Genomic DNA, 23,312 nt, shown 5'->3' on the forward strand with positions numbered 1-23,312 from the left:
TTCTAGAAAACTTTACATTCCAAATTTCCTGAAAATCATCCTGCGAATATTCGTGTTAAGGATATTTTTTTTTTAAAAAGGAGAAGAATTTAAAGACTTTCCTTATTATTCTCCTCCTTTGCAAGCAATAAGAAACATTATCCTTGTTGACATTGATATGCGAAAATGCGAAGTGCAATGTTACCCCTTCCTTAACTCCTGTGCTATTAATTTTAATTATCCCACGCAAGATGTCTACTTTATTAATTAAAAAGAAACTGCATGAAATCCACTAAATGGTCTCTCCTGGAGAGGAATCTTTCGCATTCTTCGTATTTCTTCATTTCATCCAACTTTACTCACTTCGGGAGAGTGAAAAAAAAACCCGTGAGAAAGTCAAGGAATTGCCAGGAGATAGATGTAAGATTGTTGTAAAAAGTGTTGAGAAAATGAAATGAGAAAGTGATGAAAATCTGAGATACTTGGAGAATCAGCTTTTTCAAGAAATCTCTCAAATGGCGAAAGACGAAGAGACATTAGAAAAGTTTTATTTTAATTTGTCTGACAAGATGAGCGGAAGCAAGAGGGGGTTGATACGACCCTGTGTGTGTATAAAGCGAACTTTATAGAGGCACAAGAGAGTGAAAGTGCAAGATGATCTCGAGGACGTGAAAAAAAAGAAAGTAGAACAAAGGGATGCAAAGACTCACTTCCGCATCTCATGGATGGGGGTGAATTCCGGGAGACAGAGTGCGGGCTGTGGGTGCAGAGAAGTGGAAAATGCACAGGAAATTTTAAGCTACGTCAGCGTGTAAAAATTACAAGTAGATGAAGAAGCTGTTTGGTGTTCAACCAAATGGGTTAACATACATACACACACCGTACTCTTGTCAAGGATGTCACACCGAACATCTTCCTTTTACCGCCCCATTGAGGACTCCCAGAGAATTTATATGTGAGGAATGTCGAAAATCGCTCAAAGATCAAACGAACATCTTGGGGCAAATTACATTTTTTTTTCTTCATATACCCTCCATAGCTTCATGCCATGACTCTTTGGATGTTTACTCACCGGAGCAGCATGGCACACACGGAATGCTTCTTTTTAGTGTTTCCTCGGGAAAGGACTGTCGATAATCATGAAGAATTTCTCCTCAACCAAGGAGCGAAATCCTTTAGTGAATTTTGCACACTTTCACCACAGAACAATTCTGGTATGAAAATTTATTTTATTTTCACTTCACAAAAAGGATGAATTTTTGATACACCACGAGTTATTCCAAAATACCCCCTCACACTCACTCTATGCCAGTGAGCCTACAAATGGGATTTTTCCCCGTGGGTTTACAGTGCGTTGTGAGGATTGACCACAAAAACCGCAAAAACTACAAAATCCCAACCAAAGATGAAATGGAGAAAAAATCTCTTTTTTTTTGAGCGGAATGAAGAACAATTTGAGCAGCAATGGGATGAACTTGTCCGTTGGAAGTTCGTTATTCGACTCACAATGTGTGTGGAAAAAGCTCTGGATGACTTCCATCTCGGCGGAAAATCCCTCACACATGCGCCTCATTCGATGAGCTCAAGAGTCGTTCATCCACCCCCTTGGAATATTGCAAAAGTCTCCTCAATTTACCGAAGAGGCCGAAGAATTTCCAATTAGTGCATTTAAAATGCATCAACGTGTAAAGAGAGGTGGAAAAGTGTTACATCATTAAGCAAAAGATTATGCACCGCCCCAAGAGACATATTTGCCAACTTCTCGTACATCATTTTGTGGGAATTAATCCCACAAATTGGGTGCGATAATGAAAAATTCATCTCTCTGTGCAATTCATTCCAATTAAAATTTTCACTTTTCTCCTCCCCGTGTCTAGCAGCTAAAAAAAATTAACAAAAGCAGCAAAAAGTTGATTGAAAATTCCACAATAAGAGATTAAAGTCATCTCTTTCAGTTTACAGGGGGGTGGGGTTGTTGATAAATACATTGCGAGGGATGATAAATGCGGCCGAATGATTTTCCTGCATCAAGCCACCACATTATTATTATTTCAGGAAAATAATAATCTTCATGTGGCAGCAAAATTGAAGTTTTTTGGGCTCGTGCATCGTGAAATTGGAAATGAAATTATAAAGAAAACGAATCTTGCGGGAAGATTTGCAATGGGTGGTGCGGGAAGTTGAGGATCGAATTCAAATATCCTGCTACAACCCCGAAATATTTGTACATTATTGAACAATGTACATTTTGGTGGATGGATGGCGAAACATGTGAACCGAGAAAATATTTTTGGGAGTCATGTGGAAGATTATGAAGAAAAAAAAATGTAGTGTATTATGTATTTTCATATTGGGAAAGGGAATGGATATTTTCCGGAGATTTCATTGAGAGAAATTGAAGAGAGAGAAAAAAATATCAAATTGAATTCTTTATGCTTCAATTCGAATATGTGATTTAGCTTAACATGAATTCATCATTTCTTCAACTTTATTCATTCGACTTACCTTCCCAGCAAGGAAAGTTTGTTAATTTGTTTTATATCATTATTGGATAATCCACAATAATTATCCAAATAATTTCCCTGGATAATGAGAAACAGAAAATTATTCTCATTAAAATGTTTCATGGAAAATTATTTACGCAGCCATGTGAAATTTATTTGTAAAAAAGGATTAACAAGGAAGTATTTAAAATATATTTTCTCGATGCGTTAGATTTATGAAAAAAAAAGGCTAAAAAAAATGTAAAATATGTCTTGGTGTTCTACTTTTAAAGAAATAATAAGGGGCTTGTGGTACACTAAAACATGGGGGCGTTTCAAGATAGAAGTGTGTCCATTTCTCATTATAATTGATCAAACTGTTTTAAATTCACTTTGGCGGAAAGATGAGCAATCTTTCGCTGGTTTTGTATTCAATTCAACATCGCATTTAAGAGCCCTTTGAGACATTTTTAGCTGTTTTTCAAACGTTAACCTACTTTTTTAAAAACTGTCAAGCCGTTTAGTCAATTTTGCTGCCTTACAGGGATTACACCTTTAAACTCCAAATACTTAAAAATTTCTAAACATCTACATGATGATGTATGTGAAATTGAGAAAGATAATGTGTTGCTTTCTTTTATTCTTTTCCATGTTAAATACTCAGTATTAAGCGCTTAAAGTTGCAGTGTGATATGGATGTTAACAGCTAATACTTTTGCATGTTTAAATAATAATTTTTAGAGCAATACCAAATGCTGAAAAATCTGAAAATCAAGAATTTAAAAAATTAATTTTAAGTAATTTTGCAAAATAATCCTTTTTTAACAAATAAATCACATCTTATATTAATGAAATGCCAAAGAAAATATCCAGCATTAAGATTTCATTGAATAGACGCACGTGTAGTTGAGTCATTCATACCAGTTGCAATAGTTCAACAGGACAGAGGTCAAGAAGCTCCCGATGTTTAGGATTATTGGTTGATTTTTCTTACATAATAATATGAAGCAAACTTTATCCATTTCTTATTGTTCGATTTATTGAATATCGTCCTTCACAGAATATTGTATATAGTCATCCCCACAAATCCAACCACAATAGTGTGGAACATTTTGGGGGGGAATGAGTGGAATAAGGGGTAGGTAGGTGTAGGAGAGGGAGGGGGAAGTCTGTGTAATTCAGCAATATTTGGATGATTCTGTGTGTGGTGCCAATAAATGTACCAATCCACAGATGGCGACTGATGGATCACGATGTGGGGATGTTGGGCATTTCGAGGGAGAAAAATCAGCGCGATGCGGGCAAATCTGTGTGCTCTGGGGTGAAGTGCGCAAGTGTTGCCATGAGATTGGGTCTCCCCTTTGGCACAGAGGATGGTCCACGGGTGGGATGTATGAGAGAATTGACTCCAGAGACAAATCAGATGTTCACTTGAGCACCACGAATTTCACAGAAAACTTGTGCGGGTCACAAAAAAATTTTCGGTCGTCTGTTGAGGAATTTTTAAGGGTTCCTCCTTTGCTGGTGCTACGTGTTAGAAGAGAGAAAAAAAAGTAAATTTTGTCTGTGTTTTGTGGGGGTGCACGGGGTAATGTGTGATTGTTGATTTTTTTTTTCTATTTTACATCACAACCCCCTTAAGTTGGAGAAGTGAAAGTGAAATTAAATGTGATTTAATTGGGTTTAGATTTAGAAAATTGAATTAGTTTCCACCCTCATTTCACTTTGGAAGAAGAAGGATTTAAATCTTCCACACCGCCACGACCTTGTTCTACATTTTACACCCATATAGCAATCGTGTGTCACCTCATTATAAACTTATAGTACCCCATTGTTCCAGCATCCTCCACATACACAAGTCGTTTGCCTTTTTTTTTCCTCTCTCTCTCTTTAACTCCCCCCAAACTCTGCGAAATTCCACCCACATCAGACCTCCTCGCTTTTTGCCAGCACATCAGTCACTTTTGGGGTGTTGAGGGGTTGGAGAAGGGAGTTTGAGAGTGAGAGAGTGGAAAAAAAAAGTGGGTGGTCGTTGGTGGTTTATTTACTTGAGAAATATCCAGATTAAACGAACTGCGAAAGAGAGGCACAAAAAAATCCATATAGATGCTCATAAAGGCGCATAGTTTGAGGCAGTTTATCTGCTCACAACTCAGCTCTGTCAATTCCAAACGACTCCCCTAAACGCGGGGGTTCTCCTTGGCACGGGGGCACACACACACTCCTTGTGGAAGCCTTGTGCGTGAAGGGTGGCATTAACCAGAGGAAAATGCTCCGATACATCCTTTTCCTGCTCTACTTCACAAAATCCAGGTGAGTCCTTTTGGTTTATCTTTGTTTTTTTTGTCCATCAATTTGGGGCTCTTGAAAATTTATCCCTTTGTTTTAAGCTATGCATTCAAGGAAATGGCTGCCAGTCGCCTGGAGAACGTAACGCAGACCATTTCACGATTGCTGGAAGGATATGACATTCGGTTGAGGCCCAACTTTGGTGGGGAACCCCTATTTGTTGGCATGGATCTCACAATTGCCAGCTTCGATGCTATCTCCGAAGTTAACATGGTGAGTTCTCTTTTATTTTCTCTATTCCTTTAATGTTAAAGAGGATATTCAGATTAAAAAACATAATTTAAATTAGACGACTAATGTGCTATTTAAAAAAAAAGTTATTTGGGGGATTTACAGCTAAAACTTGTAAGAATTGTTTTATTGTTCATTAAAAACATCATTTTCCAACAGAATCCTTCATAAATATTTTAAATAAAATGTTACGTAATATCATTATGTTGTGTGTAAATACAAAATTTGAGCACTGAGATAAATCAAATTCATATTCAATTACTTCAACATGATTGATTGATTAATTTATCTTGAATTTATTATGATTGTTACTTTAACTATAAAGCTTCCATTTTACTGTAAAATAAACCAAAGATTACAGTGGAGGCGCCAAGTTTCTATTCTTTTAATCAGAATATGTCCTACGATGGAGACGCCGGGTATTTTGAATCTCTTGGAGTTTTCAACGATTTTGTAAAGTAATTAATTTGGGAGAAAAGTTAGAACAGTAGTCAGGAAAAATGATGAGTAAATTTTATTTAAAATAACCTTGCATTCAGGCTCCACCCACTGTAAGACAGTGGTAGCCAGACTAGTCAGAAGTTGGTAGTAGGTAGATGTGGTTTCATATAATTTTTCGATCGTTGAAAATTCAAAAAAAAAGATTTTTATCAACTTTTTCTTTTTAGCTTTGATTCTTAATAATCAGTTTAAAAAAAAGAAGCTGCTCTTATTTTCTATCAATATAGTATCAATACAAAATTATTTATTTATCTTTTCACCGAAAGAATATTTTTATCCTTTAGATTTTGGCTCCAATTTACCATTCTATATGTTTTAAGTTTTTAATGAAGGTTTAAAATTCTTGGTACAACTAATTCCAAAATTGTGGATTATTGAAAAGGATATAACAATTAATCCCACAGGATTACACCATAACGATGTATTTAAATCAATACTGGCGCGACGAGAGGTTGGCATTCAATGCGTTCGCTCCGCTCGATAGCAAGGACAACAGAGGGGTTAACGACGCCCTAACACTATCCGGGGATTTTGCGGAGAAAATCTGGGTACCGGACACATTCTTTGCAAATGACAAAAACAGCTTCCTGCACGACGTGACGGAGAGGAATAAATTGGTACGACTAGCTGGTGATGGTGCTGTGACCTATGGCATGAGATTCACAACGACACTCGCCTGTATGATGGATTTGCACTACTATCCCCTCGATTCGCAAAACTGCACCGTTGAAATCGAAAGTTGTAAGTAGGAAGATTAAGTTTTCCGGCGCATTTTGCATGAGCAGAGCTTTGCCTGACTTTATACTATTGGGGATTAAGCAAATGGGATTAAAATGTAAATTTTAAATAAGGCCCTGGGATGGAGGATGGTTTAGAAATTCCTTCGGGATGTTTTAGTAATTTTTTTGTTTGCAAATTTTATCAAGGTAAGTGGATTCTCACAGATTTTGCTGATAAATTTGTAATGTTTCCCTCTTATCGTGACGCCCCCGGTTGACAGCATCGAAAGCACTTTGTTTGAAAATTCCTTAAAGCTCCAGAAAGTGAATTAATTAGTCGTGTTTTAATGGATTTTAATCACTTGTCTTTCCCATTGTGTTACGATATGAAAACCCAATTTGGCCTTAAAATGCCCTTAGTTTGAATTTCCCTCTGGGGGTTTTTAATTAATTTATACATCCAAAGGACCTGCTTGTTTGGGACTTGTACAGCGCATTTTGTTTTGCATATGACCCAATTCTCATGACTTTATAACCATTTTAATATTAACATCAAAAAGTAACTCTCTGTGGAAAGTTTTGGGAGGATGAAAAATAGTTTTTTTTTTGCTGTGAAATGTTGAGTGAAACTTTTTGTCTCACACAACACACACACACACAAGTTCCCTGGCCTCGGGGTTTGTAAATTAATCCACAACCACCCCGATATTGAATTTCTCCCTCATCCCTAATTTGCAGATGGCTACACCGTGATGGATGTTGTGATGTACTGGAAACCCACCCCGGTACGTGGGGTTGAAGAGGCAGAATTGCCACAATTCACAATAATTGGGTACGAGACGAATGATCGCAAGGAAGAGCTGGCCACAGGGATCTACCAGAGGCTCTCGCTATCCTTCAAGCTACAACGGAATATTGGATACTTTGTCTTTCAAACCTACCTACCCAGTATCCTCATTGTGATGCTCTCGTGGGTTTCATTTTGGATTAATCACGAAGCCACGAGTGCAAGGGTGGCCCTGGGCATAACCACCGTGCTCACGATGACCACCATTAGTACCGGAGTGAGGAGTTCACTGCCACGCATTTCCTACGTCAAGGCAATTGACATTTACTTAGTCATGTGCTTTGTGTTCGTCTTTGCCGCCCTCCTTGAGTACGCAGCAGTCAATTACACTTACTGGGGTGCCAGAGCCAAGAAGAAGAGCAAAAAGACCAAAGAAGCCGAGCAGAAAGTCACATCATCAGGTAATAATGTCCTTATACTATAGGAGTGTCCCATCCAACCTTTCCTTTCTTGGCTTTCAGCCAAAAACTTCAATTTCCATTCATGAACATTCTATGTAATAAATTTCTTTGCCCCCTGCACGAGAAATGTGCCCAAAAAGCCTCCAACTATCAACATAATTTTATGTCTTCTATGTTGTTACATTTATTGCCCATTCTTTCACTAATTTTGGGATTGTTTGTCTTGCAGGAAAATCCCCAAAAGCAGAGACCACGTCGTGCTCCACGGAGGACATTATTGAGCTGCAGGATGTACGGATGAGTCCGATTGCTTCGCTGCGCAATCGACATAATTCCAATTTGGGCTGGGCCGTGGGCTCAGACTCTGTGGATATTGCAAAGTTCCCACCGAGCTTCCGGATTGCTCGCTCCTACGGCTCAAGCAGAAGTGGCCTCAGATATCGTGGTAACCGAGGTAAATTTCCAACAATGAAGAATCTCTGTCCTTGCATTTCTTTCTTCATTCTTTGCTGATTTTCTATGCGAATGGAATTTGCATAATGCAAACGAAATTCATGCAAAAGAGCCAAATTGCATAAATTTTATTTTATTTTTTCATTAGTTTGTTGAATTTGTTACTACATTGTTTTTTTTTTTAATTTCCCAAGAGAATCCTGACAATCTTCAAAGAAAAAAAGAATACTTTGGGAACAATTCAAAAATTAATTTAACTTTCCAGGTCCAGCTCAGAACCGTCCCAAAATGCTCCACGCCATCCGTCGGGGTGCTTCTGTGCTCAAAGTCACCCTGCCTAAAATCAAAGACGTCAACATCATCGACAAGTACTCAAGGGTGGTTTTCCCAGTGAGCTTTCTGGCCTTCAATGCGGGCTATTGGATCTTCTACGTGCTGGAATGATAAGAGGGGCACAAAGTGTTTTGTGGGCGTGGGGGAGGCCAATTGTGTGGGATTGATTGTGAGGAAGTAATCTCACTTTCACCACCCCCAAACACCTCCCCCCACACCGCCCATCCCACCACGAGGGTTCAAAGCAATTTTGGGGTGCACGCACGGAGTTTGGGGTTTATTGAGAAGGAATCAAATATAGACAAAAAGTTTTGAGCGTTGATGATTTATTCATTGATGGAAAATTAATTGCGCAAAAATCTTCACCACCCCCTCTCGTTTCCTCATCCCCTTTGTACAGCCACCGTTGTTACTTTATTCCATTTTTTGACTTTTAATTTTGAGAAAAAGAAAATTTTAGAAAATTTTCGAGCGAAATTTCAAAGTGTTGACGGATCTGAGAGCTTTGCATCGGCAACAGAGTTGTTGAGAGATAAACTGCGACGAGAGTCTATCAAGTTGTAAAATAGAGTGAGGAAAAAAAAGCAATTTAGCGGCAGGGGGTTAGTAGACGAACGAGGGGAAAATTTTCTCGACTTTTGCCACCGTGTGACCCACAAAGTGTGCCCAAAAGTGTCGCGCAGGCTCTTTTGCTGACTTTGGGGCTTCCATTTGTTGGATGGCATTATCGATTGGGGATGCTGCAGACTCTCGTTCATGCCAGGCACCACTCTTCACTCGCACGTCGGCTGATTTATGCGCATTTTGCTGGTGAACGAGAAAATATACGTCTACAGTGGAGTACCGATTATGCCAACGCATCAATATCGATTCTTTTGAACTTTAGTTTTCTTTTAATTTTTTTCTTATTTTAATACGTTTTAAACAAATTATTTTTAGGATTTTTTTCCCTATAGATTTTCTTAAATTGCCGCCAGAGGGCTGATCAGTGTTTAGAGCCATCTAGCGTTAAAATTAAAATCGTGGAAATTACAGGAATTCTGAACGTAGGCATTTAATCCGATGTATTTTTGAGCTTTTCAAATTAGATTTTCCACATTAATCGATGGAAAGGGAGAAAAACCTTCAAAAGGGAGTTGTGTTGAAACTTTCAAGGTATGTGCTGAAAAAGAATTATTTCTAAATTTTATTTATCATGAAATTATAACATATAGCAATATACTTATTTTTCCTAAATATTTTCCTTCCTTACGATATTTTTTTCTTCTGAATCCTGTATTACATTTACCAGAAAGAAAATATGAATTGTAAAAAAATTGAAAATGAATTTAAAAAAAATCTCACGTATTTAGGGCAAAACTAATCAAAATATGGGAAAGGTGATTGAGAAAAATCTCGGAAAATCAGAGACTTTCCCTTCAATTCTGCGGAAGCTAATGCGTTCCTGTTGATGCTGAACGGCTGGGAGTGTGTGCGGCCATGGGGGGCATGCGCACAGATGGTGGGCCAAACCTTCTATATGGCACAGCATCCACGGGTGCGCGGAGTGAGAGAGGAGCACCAAGACCGAGAGGCGTTGTTACCCCAGGTCTTCGGGTTCAGTACCAAATCAGCATCCTGCCCAAACGTGTGCACATCCAAGCTGTGTGGAGAATATTTGTCCCAAATTCCATTTAAAAGTATAAATTCCATTCTCTCACTCTCTCACCAGCTCCACAGGGAAAGCCTGTGCGAACTGTGTGGAGTTTTCCAATTTGGAGGACACGCAGAAAATAGCTTTTTGGTGTTTCATTTGGAATTTTCAGTGGGTTTTTTTGTGAATTGATAAAAATAGCCCACTTGGAGGTGTGTGTGAAGAGGTCCAGAAAAATTTTTTGCGATCTTCCGAGGCGCATCGAGAGACTTGAGGAGGTGGCAGAAAAGACGAAAAGTTGTGGGTGGATTGTGACAGGGAGGAGGGAGAGGAAAATTTTCCTTCTCACCAAGTGGGTGTGTTACCCGAAATTGTCGCGAAGCGCAGACATTTCCACGGTGCAGTGCCAGGAACAGCCCTGAGTGAGGAAGATGGTGATGTGAGAAAGCTCCCCACAAATATATTACAGTGCGATTTTTTTTCACTTACCATCATTCTCTTGGGTGGTTTAACATCTGGAAAAGTGGTGCGCGTCAGTGCGAAGAAAAATGTGAGGAGAAAATCCTAAAAGAGAAAATTTTCAGTGTGGTGGCCCGACATGTCGAGGCGCAGCTATAAAAGAAGATTCATCTGGACACAGCCGATTCCCTGAGTATATCGGCTGCCTCTTGGCCACGCATAGAATTTTTTTTTCGTGCGTTGGCTACTTCTCCGTCCCAGACTTCAAAAGCAGAGCAACACTTCTTTTCTATCCCATCCTATTTGTGAAGGCACAAAGAGCCAAAAAAAAAAGAAGATAAAAAGAAAATCCTGCGGACACTCCCAGGATGACCCCAAGGCCTCCCCATGGAGCATCTTAGTGCGTCGCAATGGCGAGATTTTTCTGAGGAAGTACGTGAAGAGCTCTGAAATTTCTCCACCAACTCCTCCGTATCTCTTCGTAACATCTCTCCACAAATGTTATATATCTTCATAGTACTGCTCCTGGGCTTGGGTAAGTTACCAATCGTTTTCCGCTTAAAAATAAATCGCCCACCACCTCCCTTTTTCTCTCAAACATACAAAAAAAAATTTTTTTGGGGAAATTTCCACGGGGCTGGGGGGGAGGGTGTACTGAGAGAGAGAGAGAGAGTGAAGGAGAGCGAGAAAAAAAGAGTGGTTCGTTGAGGAAAAGCCCGTGGGATGCTGTGATATCGATTTCATTATCAGACTCAGCGCCGACGCAAATCTACCGTTCATTCATAGAGATTTCCCACCCACGCCCTCGACCACCCACCGCCTCCGCATTCGCCCTGGTCCTCTACAGACACGCCAAGGGTGATGCAACCCATTGAAGGGGCCCTCACCCACCTGGGGGTAATTTCTTCGCTTTTCAAACCCTCCCCACCTATACCCTGGTGTGCCCATTTTGTACCCTCAAAAAAATCCCTAAAAAAGGAGCTGAATTAATTTGCGGAGAAAAATCCCTGAAAGTTGCATCCTCCCCATTTTGCGTTGGACCCAGTTAAGTAGAATAATTGCTAATCGATTGAGAGTGAAAGGGAATAGAGTAGTTTGCCGAGTTTTCCTCACATATACGGTGAGAATGGGGTTTCCATGTTAAAGCGCCCTTTAATGGGTATTACCTCTTCAATGCTACACAACACCGTCCCTAAGGAGATTATATCACTAAATGGGTTAATGTGAAAGCCAAATTGTATTAGTTGTGCGATGATTTAGATGTTGATTTTACCATCTTTTCCCTTAAACTGCGTAGTATCTGGATTTTGTGCTGAAAATCTAATTTTGTGAGATATTTTTGTGGAATTCCAAAAAAAATTCTTTTCTCCAGAAAAAGAAATTTGATGAAGAAAACTCCTATTTTATTTGCCGTTTATTAATACATTTTCTTTTCTTGAGAAATCTATTGGAGATTGAGAGCTCCTTTTACTTTCACATTACCGTCATAAGGGGTTACTTCAAGTTTTTGGGGTTTTTTTTCTCTTAAATGATTTTTATTTTTTATTTTAATTTATTTAAGAAGTAAAACTTTTAAGAAAATAATTGGGGCTAATAAAAATCCCTATAAGCACTACCCATTGACCATTTGTTTCAATTTACCCCATTTCACGGTATTTTGCTTACCCTTTAAGGATCTTAGGGTCTTGTGGCAAACATTCAACAGCTCTTGATTAATTTATTAGTTTGCCATGAAATTGATTTGTTATACAAAGTCTAAAAATTCCTCGCTATGAAAATTCAGGACGTCCTCGTGCATCCCCTTGTTCCCATCTTCTTCCTACACATCGTTCTCCGGCGTACCTTGGTATGGAGTCCACCATTCTCAATGTACTCCTCAATTACCAACATGGGCAGCTACTTTGTGCTCACAACAACCTTCATCGTGATGGCTGAGCAAAAAGATCTCGTGGAGCCATATTTGAATTCCTTAAAGCCTCCTTTGAGGTATGTTCTCTTTGTTGTTACCTTCCTGGCCACGCTGGAGACAATCATGATCATCTTTTGGACACACACGGAGATTTTCTTGCGGGATGCATGCTACTACATCTTCTACACTTTGGGCTTGTTCAGAGCTCAGCCTCAACTCCGTATGATCTTTCCTGAAATTTTAATCACTATCCTGGGAATCGCTACTCTCACGTGCGCCCTTCAGATGACCAATACTGGCCAAAGGATTCAAAGAAAAATTAATATTCTCCTCGAATTGTAATTTATTTGGAAAAAATAAAAGCTCTAAGAATATTTTTCTAAATTAAAATCTTAAAAAATCTTTCCAATTTCTTCTTGACCTTTTGAGCTTTCTTTGGCAAAAAAAAAATGAAAAAAGGGATGAAAGGGAAGGTTAATAAGATTTTTTTTAATCGTATAGGGTTGTGTGATGATCAGCTACCAACAGAATGGCCAGACTATGGGCGTCAGGCGAAACCTCACAATACAGGAGCAGCGCGCCAAATGTACGGTTCGGGATCTTTGCGTCCCCCGGGGCCAATGCCGACGCCGCGACGTCGCGATCCAGACGAAGGAAGTCTCCAGCCTCCGCGTTTGGCTCACGGTGTCCTCGTCACGAAGCCCCACCAGCAGCCAAGCAACTCAGCTCAGCCCAATGATCCAATGATACGAAGTGTGGGCGTCCCGAAGCAACCCTACTCCAATCTCGACCTCTACGGCATCCGGGACTTTGGGATACGTCGCGGTGACGATGGTCGCTCGAGTTTTGGACACCATCCGGGGGAAACGCACGAGTACGTGCCGGCAATGCAACAGATAAATGTTCAGCACGAACACGACGAACTCATGAAGCCCGATGGAGGTGGTGGAGGCAGTGAATGCAGTCTCCACTGCGAGGAATGGGAATTTGCATGCCCAGAGAGCTGCACATGTGTGCACAGAGATACCAGGTGAGATTTGTCTATTGTTGCTCATTGAGAAGCTAATTGAAGTTGATTTTTTCCCTTTTAGATGCGACGGCACTGTGGATTGCGAAGCACAGGAAGATGAGCTGGAGTGTGAAGACATCAGCGAGGAGATTGTTCGGGAGATTCGGACAAAATGCGAAAGCACAGGGATGCACATCATGTGCCCACGAACGTACACCTGTATTGCAAAGGAGTGGCTCTGCGATGGCGACAACGACTGTGGCGACTATTCTGACGAGACTCACTGTGGGGCACGGCACAACTGCTCAGAAGATCAATTTGAGTGCATGAATGGGTTGTGCATCCAACACACATGGGTTTGCGATGGCGAGAATGACTGCAAGGACTCCTCAGATGAGCTCAACTGCAGTCGCCTTGCATGCTCCCCGCAGGAGTTCCAATGTGCCGATGGGTCGTGTGTCTCGCAGTCTTTTCGCTGTGACTCGGATGTTGACTGTGCTGATGCGAGTGATGAAGTTGGATGTGAATCCCCCATGGCACTCTGTCCGGAAGGGGAGTTTAGATGTCGTGGCGCTATGGGGAGTTTGGGCAGTACAGGTGGTCGGTGCATTCAGCAGCGCTTTCGATGCGACGGAGACAACGACTGTGGGGATTGGAGCGATGAGGAGGGATGTCCCCGAAAGGTGGCCAGCTGTGGGGCGAATGAATTCAAATGCGACGACGGGACGTGCATCCCGGATCGCTGGCACTGCGACGGAGAGCAAGACTGCGATAGTGGGGAGGATGAGAAGAAGTGCACAGATGGTCCCAAGGAAGCCCATCGAACGTGTGCGGGGGATGAGCACACATGTCGCGATGGGAGGTGCATCCTCAAATCTTGGCTCTGCGATGGCATTGCGGACTGCAAACGGGGTGAGGATGAACTCGACTGCGAGATTCACTGCGAAATCGGTCAATTCTCCTGTCCAGCACACAGGAATTCTTCAAATATTAAGTGAGTATTGTGATCCTGAAGGGGGTTGTGTGGAAATTAATCAATTCGGCGTACTCTTTGTAGAATCTGCGTGAATCAGAAGCACGTCTGCGACGGACAGAATGACTGTCCTGGTGCCGAAGATGAGCAAAACTGCCCTAAACCCCGTTCCTGCGGTCCCAATTCAAAGTGCGAGCAACTCTGCATTACAACATCCAACGGCAGGGATGAGTGCTCCTGCCGCGTTGGCTTCATCCTTCACGCCAATGGCTACAAGTAAGTCAGTACGCCCACACTGGGGTGCTATTTTTGGCACCGATAGTGCCGTATAAATCATAAAATAGGCGGATTTGTAACCATCGAGGGGATATTTTTAACATTCCCCAATTGGCCCCATTGTGGAATTGGCGCAAAGAGTACTGCAGAAGTGCTATTTTTGAAGGCAATTTTCACGAAAATGGAATTTGAAGATGAAAGAGTGACTGGAAATAGAAATTTCTTCAAAGGAATTTGCCATCATTAGTTTACGTTCATTGAATTTTATCGATGTGGCGCGATACGAGAGGCTTTGTAAGATTATTCCCCACCACAATGGCCCAAAAATCATTAATTGAAGGCCATTTCGTCTTCAAGTTGATTTCAAAGAAATTAATTTTCCCATTGAAGACTTTAAAGGATATTCTCAAGTGGCAAAAAGGCTGATAAAGAATTTTTTCTTGAACACTTTTGGTCTGTTTTTGGATGTTGGGATTACCAGGCGCCTCCATTGATATGAATCTCTTTTTGCCTTTTTAGCAGTAAAGTAGATACAACCAGGCGCCTACATCTCAGTTTTGGTGCCTTGAAAATCAATGAATATTCCTTCCAGGATTTGCAGAAGCTTTAATGCTTGTTAACTTCCTTCCAGCTGCACTGATATCGACGAATGCCAGTTTGCATCGGATCCAGTGTGCTCACAGAACTGCATCAATACCATCGGCTCTTTCATGTGTTCATGTGTCTCGGGCTACGTGCTCCGTCCGGATTTGCGAACGTGCAAAGCCCTCGGCTCCTCAATGAAGCTCATCATGGCCAATAGGGCAGATTTGCGGCAAATTTCGCTCAATAAGAAGTACACATCACTCATAAAAGGCCTCCACAATGCCATTGCCGTTGACTTCCATTACGCCAAAGGGCTGCTCTTCTGGACGGATGTTTCCACGGATGTGATCAAGGGGGCCTACATAAATGGTAGTGGTGTGCGGGATATAATTAAATGGGGTTTGGAATCACCCGGTGGATTGGCTGTGGATTGGGTGCATGATTTGATTTTTTTCACGGATTCGGGAACGCGAAGGGTGGAAGTGACGACATTCGATGGAGCTCTGAGGGCTGTAATTGCTGCCAATGATCTGGACAAACCACGCGCAATTGTCGTTCATCCGGGGGAGATTCTCGTCTTCTGGTCCGATTGGGGCCCTAATCCCAAAATTGAGCGCTCCTTCCTCGATGGCTCAGGGAGACAAACAATTGTGACCGAGGGCGTGTTCTGGCCAAATGGACTGGCAATTGACTATCCCGCTGATCGGATTTACTGGGCTGATGCTAAGCATCACGTGATTGAGAGCGCTCACTTTGATGGGGGTGATCGGAAGAAGATCCTTAGCAATCACCTACCGCATCCATTCGCTCTGACAATCTTCGAGGATTCCATGTTTTGGACAGACTGGCACACAAAGAGCATCAGTACGGCTAACAAAGTTACCGGAAAGGGTTTTAGGACTGTTCATGAAGGCCTACACTTCCCAATGGACCTACACAGCTTCCATCCGGCGAGACAGCCCAACTACACAAGTCGGTGCCAACCTGACAAGAAAGGTCTCAAAGGTGGCTGCAGTCATCTGTGTCTTCCAAACAAGTTCAGTCGACGATGCTCATGTCCAATCGGTCTCACACTCAAGGAAGATCAGTAAGTATCATGCAAAGAATCATCCTTAAAGCTTATTTGGAAATTTAATAATTAATTTTTATGAATTTGTAGGAGAACCTGCACTTCTGTTCCGGACAAACTCTTACTCATTGCAAGGAAGAAAGATATCAGGCTGCGACAGTTGGAACCAAAGAATGCTTCCATTGAGGTGGACATGGTTGTACCACTGGACGGACTCAAGTCTGCCGTTGCCCTTGAATGGTGCAGTGAATCCGACTACATTTACTGGACAGACGTAGGTCGGGGTAGCATCAGCAGGGCATATCTCAATGGCAGCGAACAAGCGACAATAATATCAACGAATCTTGGTAAAAATCTTGTGCAAATCTTTAAACGTTAAGATTATCCTAAAAAGAGGCTTTTTTATAGTGGCTCCAGCTGGAATTGCCATTGATTGGATTACGGACAAAATCTACTTCACGGATTCAGGAACAGATCGCATCGAGGTGGCTTCTGTGGATGGAAAGAAGCGCTCACTACTCGTGTGGCAGGGACTTGATAAGCCACGAGATATTGTGGTGGATCCAATAAATGCCAAGATCATGTTCTGGTCAGACTGGGGCGAAACACCACAAATTGAGAAGGCAGGAATGGATGGAATTGGACGGGAAAGTTTAGTCACCAGTGGACTTGTTTGGCCTAATGGTTTATCCGTTGAGAGAAATCGTCTTTACTTTGTTGATGGTGGCACAAAGGTCCTGGAGTACATTAACTTTGACGGAACTGGAAGGAAGACGGTCATTGGTAAATGATTTGTTTGTCTTTTCTTTGATCTCTTGAATAAATTTTAAATTAATTGGCTTAAGCAGGTTCAGGACTCCATCATCCTTTCGGCTTGGATATCATGGGTAATCGTGTCTACTGGAGTGACTGGGAAGCTTTTAGCGTTGAATCAGCAGACAAGCGAACTGGGAAGGATTTGAAAACAATCATCAGCAATACCAGCGATCTAATGGACATCAGAATCTTCCACAGGAATAGAGAAACAATCTATAGCGCCTGCAGTGTAGATAATGGTGGTTGTAGTCACCTCTGTCTGCTTAATCCTTCAGCCATGGGATACTCATGTGCATGTCCGATTGGCGTCAAACTCACGGTAAGTTCTGGAATTGAGAAACTCCTCAAGTAATCATCCTACATTTCATGATTATTTTTTCCTTTCAGAGGGACAATAGAACTTGCAGCGAAGCTCCGACAAACTTTATCATTTTTGCCCATCGCATTGACATCCGGCAGATTTCTCTGGATATGGATTACCAGATAGATGTGGTGCTTCCCTTCCCTGGGCTTTCAAATGTCGTATCAATTGATGTGGATCGCAAAACGGGCTACATTTACTGGTCAGACACAGTGGAGGATGTTATCATTCGCTCATCTGTGGATGGAATGGAGGTTGAGCACATAATTGACGACAGCATTGATAGCGTCGATGGTTTGGCTATTGATTCAATTGGGAGGAAGATTTACTGGACAGATGCAGGAAGGCACACAATTGAAGTTTCTGAGCTCAATGGTAGCAACAGGGCAGTACTTGTGTGGCAGGATTTGGAATCACCACGCGGTATAGCAATCTTCTACGAAAGTGGTCTTCTTTTCTGGTCAGATTTTGGCTCAATCCCACGGATTGAGAGGGCAGAAATGAACGGGGAACGTCGTGTGAAGATTGTTGAGTCAAAAATTGGATGGCCCAATGCTCTATCCGTGGATGAAGTGGAGAAGAGAATCTACTGGACTGATGCTCAGTACAACACAATTGAATCAGCAGATTTTGATGGGAACTACCGGAATATCCTCCTTTCAGACCTTCCGCATCCCTATGGGTTAGCTATTACGGAGAATAAAATCTACTGGACAGACTGGAAGAGTCAAGCACTTCATGTTGCCCCCAAGAAGAATGCAAATGTAAGCAGGATTCTCCTGGAGAAATTGGAGGGATTGATGGATGTCAAGGTGATCAAGCAGGGTGTGGATATTTCGAAGAATGTTTGCGGTGAATTCAATGGGAACTGCAGTCATCTGTGCCTCCGGAATGCAGCTACATTCTCATGCAAATGCCCCACAGGGCTGAAAATGAAGGCTGGAAGTGATCGAGAGTGTGAAACTCTTCCACAGTCGTACCTCATTGTCGCTTCCCGGAATGGCATTGGGCAGATATCTCTGGAATCTTCGGATTTCTTCGATGTCATGCTACCTATTGAGGGTGTTCATGGGGGTGTGGCTCTTGATTATCACTTCAACGAATCCCGGCTCTTCTATGCTGATGTCAACATTGACGTTATCAAGTCCGTTAACTTGGAGAATCCATCGGAAACACGTACCATCATCACGGGTCTCAACATTCCCAATGGTTTAGCTGTGGATTGGATTGCAAATAATATCTTTTGGACGGATACGGGGCTGAAAGTGCTGGAGGTGGCAAAACTCGATGGGTCTTTTAGGAAAGTTATCCTCAAGGAGAATCTCAATGATCCCCGAGCTATGATTGTCTATCCAAAATACGGCTACATTTTCTTTGCTGACTGGGGCACTACGCCGGGACATCCAGCACGTATTGAACGCTGCTACATGGATGGTAGCTCCCGGAAGAGTATCATTGATTCCAATCTTGGCTTTCCCAACGGCTTGGCCATTGATTTTTCGTGAGTAACTTTCTTGATTATTGCTAATTTTATTTTTTAATTTTTGCCAACTAAAAAAATGCAATTCTGTGGAATTTATAGGAAGCACAAACTCTACTGGGCTGATGCTCTTGAGGACAAGATTGAATCATCAGATTTGGATGGAAAAAATCGCCATACGGTGGTTCCACATGCAGTTCATCCGTTTGGTGTAACAATCTTCGAATCATACGTCTACTACACCGATTGGTACAACAAGAGCATCTTCCGGGCATCCATTCTCACCAATTCAGGTGCCGAGGAAATTCGCCACGGACTCCCTGGAGCCCTGGAGATACGCTCAGTTGCCCAATCGCGTCAACCCAACGACTACTCACCGTGTGGCAATGAAAATGGTGGCTGTACGCATCTCTGCCTCCTCCGTGACAAATCCTACGTGTGCGCGTGCCCAGATCGGATGCAGGGTGAATGCAAGACTGAGCCACAATTTTCCGTGCCCCTGAGGCGTCCGGGTGAACCAGAAGAGCCACCCGTGCACGAGGACTTTGACGATGGACATCGCTACCAATTTCCCTTCGAGGTCAAGGATAGTCATGCTCAGGCTGTGGTCATCGCCACGGCGGTTTTGTGTGTTATCCTCATCATCGTTGTCATTGCCATTCTCGTGTTGGTGTTCAATAGTCGCCGCAAGACTGAGAATAGGACAACAAACAGCGGCAACAGGTTCATGCTGACATTCACAAATCCCAACTACAACGGAGCGGATCCACATCACAATGGGGAATCATCAGCAGAATCCTCAGCGAGCTCCTCAAAGAGAATTTGGAAGAGACTGAAATACGATAGATCATCGGTGAGTTGAAATGAGGAAGTTTATTCAATATAACTTTGCACTACGAGTGCGATTTTTAGTTTTTTTCTGCGATTTCTGCGTTTTTTTTGGCAATTTCTGCGATTTTTTAAACAATTTTTTCAGTAAAAATCTTTTTTTTTTTTTTCAGGAACAAGTTTACGAGGAGAAATGTCTTGGAAATCCAGAAGCTCCCAACACACTGATGCCGTCATCCCTTAATAATTACTAAAAGAAAATTAAAAAATAAAAGAAAAAAGAAACCAAAGACAAAAAATGAAAACAGGTTGTTTAGAAAAAAACACAAGAAATTTGTGAAATCCAATTATAACAATTTGCACGCTTGAATGAATGAAAAAAAAACAAGGGAAATAGAGTTAAAAAATGAAAATTATTTAAAAAAAATACATGTCCTTAAAAAAGTGAAGAAGAAAACATTACTCAATGGAAAACAATAACTTGACGAGACTTAATTGTTAAACTTTAGAAATACATATATTTAAATACTTACTTTTAAATGGTAATTTGATGATGATGAAAAAAAAGAATTATAAAAAATGCACGGTCCCGGACAACTAAAGATTAATAAAAAAAAAGAAACAAAAATAGAAAACAAACCTTAAATCAAGTGAAAGTTTAAAAATAAAATGAAGAAAAAACAAGTTCAGTGTATAAAAAAGTAAGTTTTTCAAGTGAAAGTAAACATTATGGCGTCATCTTTTCATACAGGAAGAAATAATCTTTAATAAATTATTTATTTTGCAACTCTGTGAGTGGTCCGATGAGTGAAGAATTTTTTTTCAGGACAAAATGTTGTGTAAAAATAAAAGTTCTGAGAAAAAAAAATGTGAAACATTTCCAAGAAATCCATAATTTACTAAAAAAAAAAGAAAGAAAAAGACATACATAATTTTATATATAGTAAAATCACATAAAATTTTTAAAGAGTTATATATCGATATGAGGAAATGGAAAAAGAATATATCTAATACCTAACAAATATTTTTTGTCTGACATTGAAGCAGAATTTATTGATTTGCCAATCTCGGAATTCAATTTCTTCTCGCGATTTCTCTTCTATATGAATTTATATCACTTTTTTTCAACCAAAAAATATTCTGCAAAATATAATGTTCAGACAACTGTGAGAATTATGTGCCAAAAAAAAATTGTAGTGAGAAAAGAACCTGATTGAAAAAAATGAGCGAGTTGTGCTTCTGAAAATATGGTATAAAAACAGCTCAAATTAACGAAGAATGGGGGAATTTCAATTATTTATAATTCTTTGTAAGGGTCGTGGAATTGGGGGAGGAATTTGAAAACAAGAAAAAAAATTATTCTGTTGTCATCTTTCAGTTTTCTTGTTGGAGGAAGAAAAATTTGAAGAACCAAAATTGAGAATTTTTGAAAGATTTTAAAGAAATTAGATGATCTTCTAATAAATTACAAATATTCTGTAAATATTTGAAAAGTTTTTTTTTTAATGATTATTCATTAAATTATCATTATCAATATTTTAATGTAAATTTAAATTATCAAACAACGACCGAGAAATCCTTGAGGTCGTTAAAATTTCAGAAAATTCTTGAAATTTCTGGGATTTCTTGGACACTGAATACGACCCAAAATTTGCTTATTTTTTAAAAAAAATTCTTGTTAAAAAAATCATTTTTTCCATTTTAATTAATTTTTTGCATTAATTATGTCTCTGTTCTCAGTTTAAGGGCGGACTTTGTGCTTACAAGGCGATGAACTTAAAGTTCGGATTGATTTCATATTTTTACCGCTTAGCTCATTCATTCAAATGCTACCAGAACTACTACAAATCCTGAAACATTAATAAAACAATTAATCCGTAAAACAAATACTAAAAAAAATCTTTTTCTCCAAAACAAATCTTTCTCCAATTCCATCTTAAATCTCCATCAAAATGATTCCTTTTGTGAATTCCATTGGCTCGGAATTTATCAAAATGAACCATTAACTGTGGCAGATTTATGAAAGAACCTTTTTTTGTTTTTGGGGTAGGAAATTTTGAAGAAAAAAACATGTAAGCACATATAGTGCGCGTTTTAGTGCAAAAATATATGTCTTATTGATAAAGAAAAAAAAGTTTGACTATAATTTTTCATTTCTTACCGCGATATACGGGTTTGTAGCGAGAACGTGGAATTGTAGACGAAAAAGAAACTAAGTTCTTTGATTTTTTGAACCCTTACAATGACCTTATCCGCATTATGCTAAAAAAAAAGAAATGAAAAAGGAAAAAGCATAGAATTGCCCAAAAGAAGATTTTCCATTAGATTAATAAGAGTTTATAGAGTGAGAAGATGAATGGGGAGAAAGAGAAAAAAAGTTATTTTTGTATATTTTGCATGCTGAAGCATTAATTTAAAGAAAAAAAGATAAATAAATCAAAGAATATTTACCTCAGTGCTAGATAGGAAAAGACTTTCAACGAAACAAATTACATTTCAAATGGAGGAGAGACTCACACAATATAGCAAAAAATGCATTGTAAGGGTTTAAATTAAAAAGGAAACCAAAACACCTTCAAAAGTCAATGAAGGAGGAGGTTTGAAAATAAATATTTTTTAAAAGCTGTTTAATCTATTTCTTTCAACATGACCTATTGAAGAAATGAATCATTTACATGAAGATGAAGAAAAAAGAATTTAATTGAAAATATTTCCCTGAATTAAAAAAAATCAGTGGAGAGACACAACTTCGAACGAGACTTCCAAGAAGGAATTTATACATAATTTATTTGATATTAATATATAAAATATAACATTGTAATGAAACGAAATGCGATGAGCTGAAAAATGAGTGAAAGATATATGAATGAGGTGGAGAGAACAGAGGAAAAGAGAAGAGAGTATTATAATGTTAAATTTATATAAAAGAGGACACATAATAATTTTTAATCTCAATATAATTTATCAACGAGGAGATAAAGATTCATTTACAAGAGATTTAAAGAAAAAAAGGAAAAGAAAACAAATTGATTGAGAAAAAAATGATGAAAATGTGTAAAGCCTCCACACATTTTATTATATTTATTGTATAAAAATTGAATAAATAAATGTATAAATGTTGAGAAAAAAACGATTCTTTTTGCTACGTTAAAGGAGTTTACCCGATAAAGTATGAAACTGAGAAATTTTCAGAGAGATTTTCCATTTTCCACTGACATGAGTTGGGAAAAGCTTAGAAGTTTTGCTCAAAAATGTAAAAAATGACGTCACTGTTCTAGTTTTTCGGGAAAATGCATTTTTATAACTTTCCTTGGAACTAAAAATTTCCAAAAAATAATGCAGAACTGAATCTTAATGATCTTTTACAAGGAAAACGTTTTTTCCCAGATTTATGAAATTTTCGCAAAATCTGATTTCAAAATCATCTAGAATAGTCAATTCACAACAAAAGTTCCTAAAATTTTAAATCCATTCGATCTAAGTTAATTAAAATCAATTAAGTCGATCGCCAAATGTCCAATTCAAACTTTTCTCCCCGAATTACCTATACAGTACCTGTTAAAAAATCTTTAAACTTCCTAAAAATCAAAATCATTTTTGGTCTATAATGATCAATAA

The 23,312-nt window shown here is 39.7% G+C and overlaps 2 protein-coding genes across 6 annotated transcripts; both read left to right on the plus strand.

Moving 5' to 3' along the window:
* Positions 1–3,389: 3,389 nt before the first annotated feature.
* LOC129790635 (gamma-aminobutyric acid receptor subunit beta-like) lies at positions 3,390–8,616 on the plus strand. 5 transcript variants are annotated; one of them, XM_055828230.1, is made up of 7 exons: positions 3,873–4,259; positions 4,526–4,775; positions 4,853–5,024; positions 5,948–6,284; positions 7,001–7,510; positions 7,740–7,964; positions 8,229–8,616. In XM_055828230.1, exons 2-7 carry the CDS (start codon positions 4,732–4,734, stop codon positions 8,405–8,407), a joined length of 1,467 nt encoding a protein of 488 aa, XP_055684205.1. In that variant the 5' UTR covers positions 3,873–4,259; positions 4,526–4,731; the 3' UTR covers positions 8,408–8,616. The 5 variants fall into 5 exon arrangements, with proteins under 5 accessions (XP_055684204.1, XP_055684205.1, XP_055684207.1 ...); XM_055828232.1 differs by having other exon boundaries at positions 3,873–4,130; XM_055828231.1 differs by having other exon boundaries at positions 3,873–4,118.
* A 1,286-nt stretch (positions 8,617–9,902) lies between these two features.
* On the plus strand, positions 9,903–19,993 carry LOC129790637 (low-density lipoprotein receptor-related protein 4). Its single transcript, XM_055828234.1, has 11 exons — positions 9,903–10,923; positions 12,799–13,327; positions 13,389–14,300; positions 14,364–14,555; positions 15,187–16,227; positions 16,300–16,556; positions 16,618–16,992; positions 17,058–17,344; positions 17,413–18,887; positions 18,969–19,719; positions 19,868–19,993. Exons 1-11 carry the CDS (start codon positions 10,887–10,889, stop codon positions 19,946–19,948), a joined length of 5,937 nt encoding a protein of 1,978 aa, XP_055684209.1. The 5' UTR covers positions 9,903–10,886; the 3' UTR covers positions 19,949–19,993.
* Positions 19,994–23,312: the final 3,319 nt, after the last annotated feature.

The sequence above is a fragment of the Lutzomyia longipalpis genome, chromosome 2 (genome assembly GCF_024334085.1).
Source record: "Lutzomyia longipalpis isolate SR_M1_2022 chromosome 2, ASM2433408v1".
Lineage (NCBI taxonomy): Eukaryota > Metazoa > Arthropoda > Insecta > Diptera > Psychodidae > Lutzomyia > Lutzomyia longipalpis.

Excerpts from the sequence above, each read along its gene's own strand:
- LOC129790635 (XM_055828229.1), top strand. The coding sequence starts at position 4,732 with ATGCTCCGATACATCCTTTTCCTGCTCTACTTCACAAAATCCAG. Across the intron at positions 4,776-4,852 it reads CTCTACTTCACAAAATCCAG|CTATGCATTCAAGGAAATGG; the intron begins GTGAGTCCTTTT and ends CTTTGTTTTAAG. Across the intron at positions 7,965-8,228 it reads CAGATATCGTGGTAACCGAG|GTCCAGCTCAGAACCGTCCC; the intron begins GTAAATTTCCAA and ends TTAACTTTCCAG.
- LOC129790637 (XM_055828234.1), top strand. The coding sequence starts at position 10,887 with ATGTTATATATCTTCATAGTACTGCTCCTGGGCTTGG. Across the intron at positions 10,924-12,798 it reads AGTACTGCTCCTGGGCTTGG|GGTTGTGTGATGATCAGCTA; the intron begins GTAAGTTACCAA and ends TTAATCGTATAG. Across the intron at positions 14,301-14,363 it reads AGGAATTCTTCAAATATTAA|AATCTGCGTGAATCAGAAGC; the intron begins GTGAGTATTGTG and ends TACTCTTTGTAG.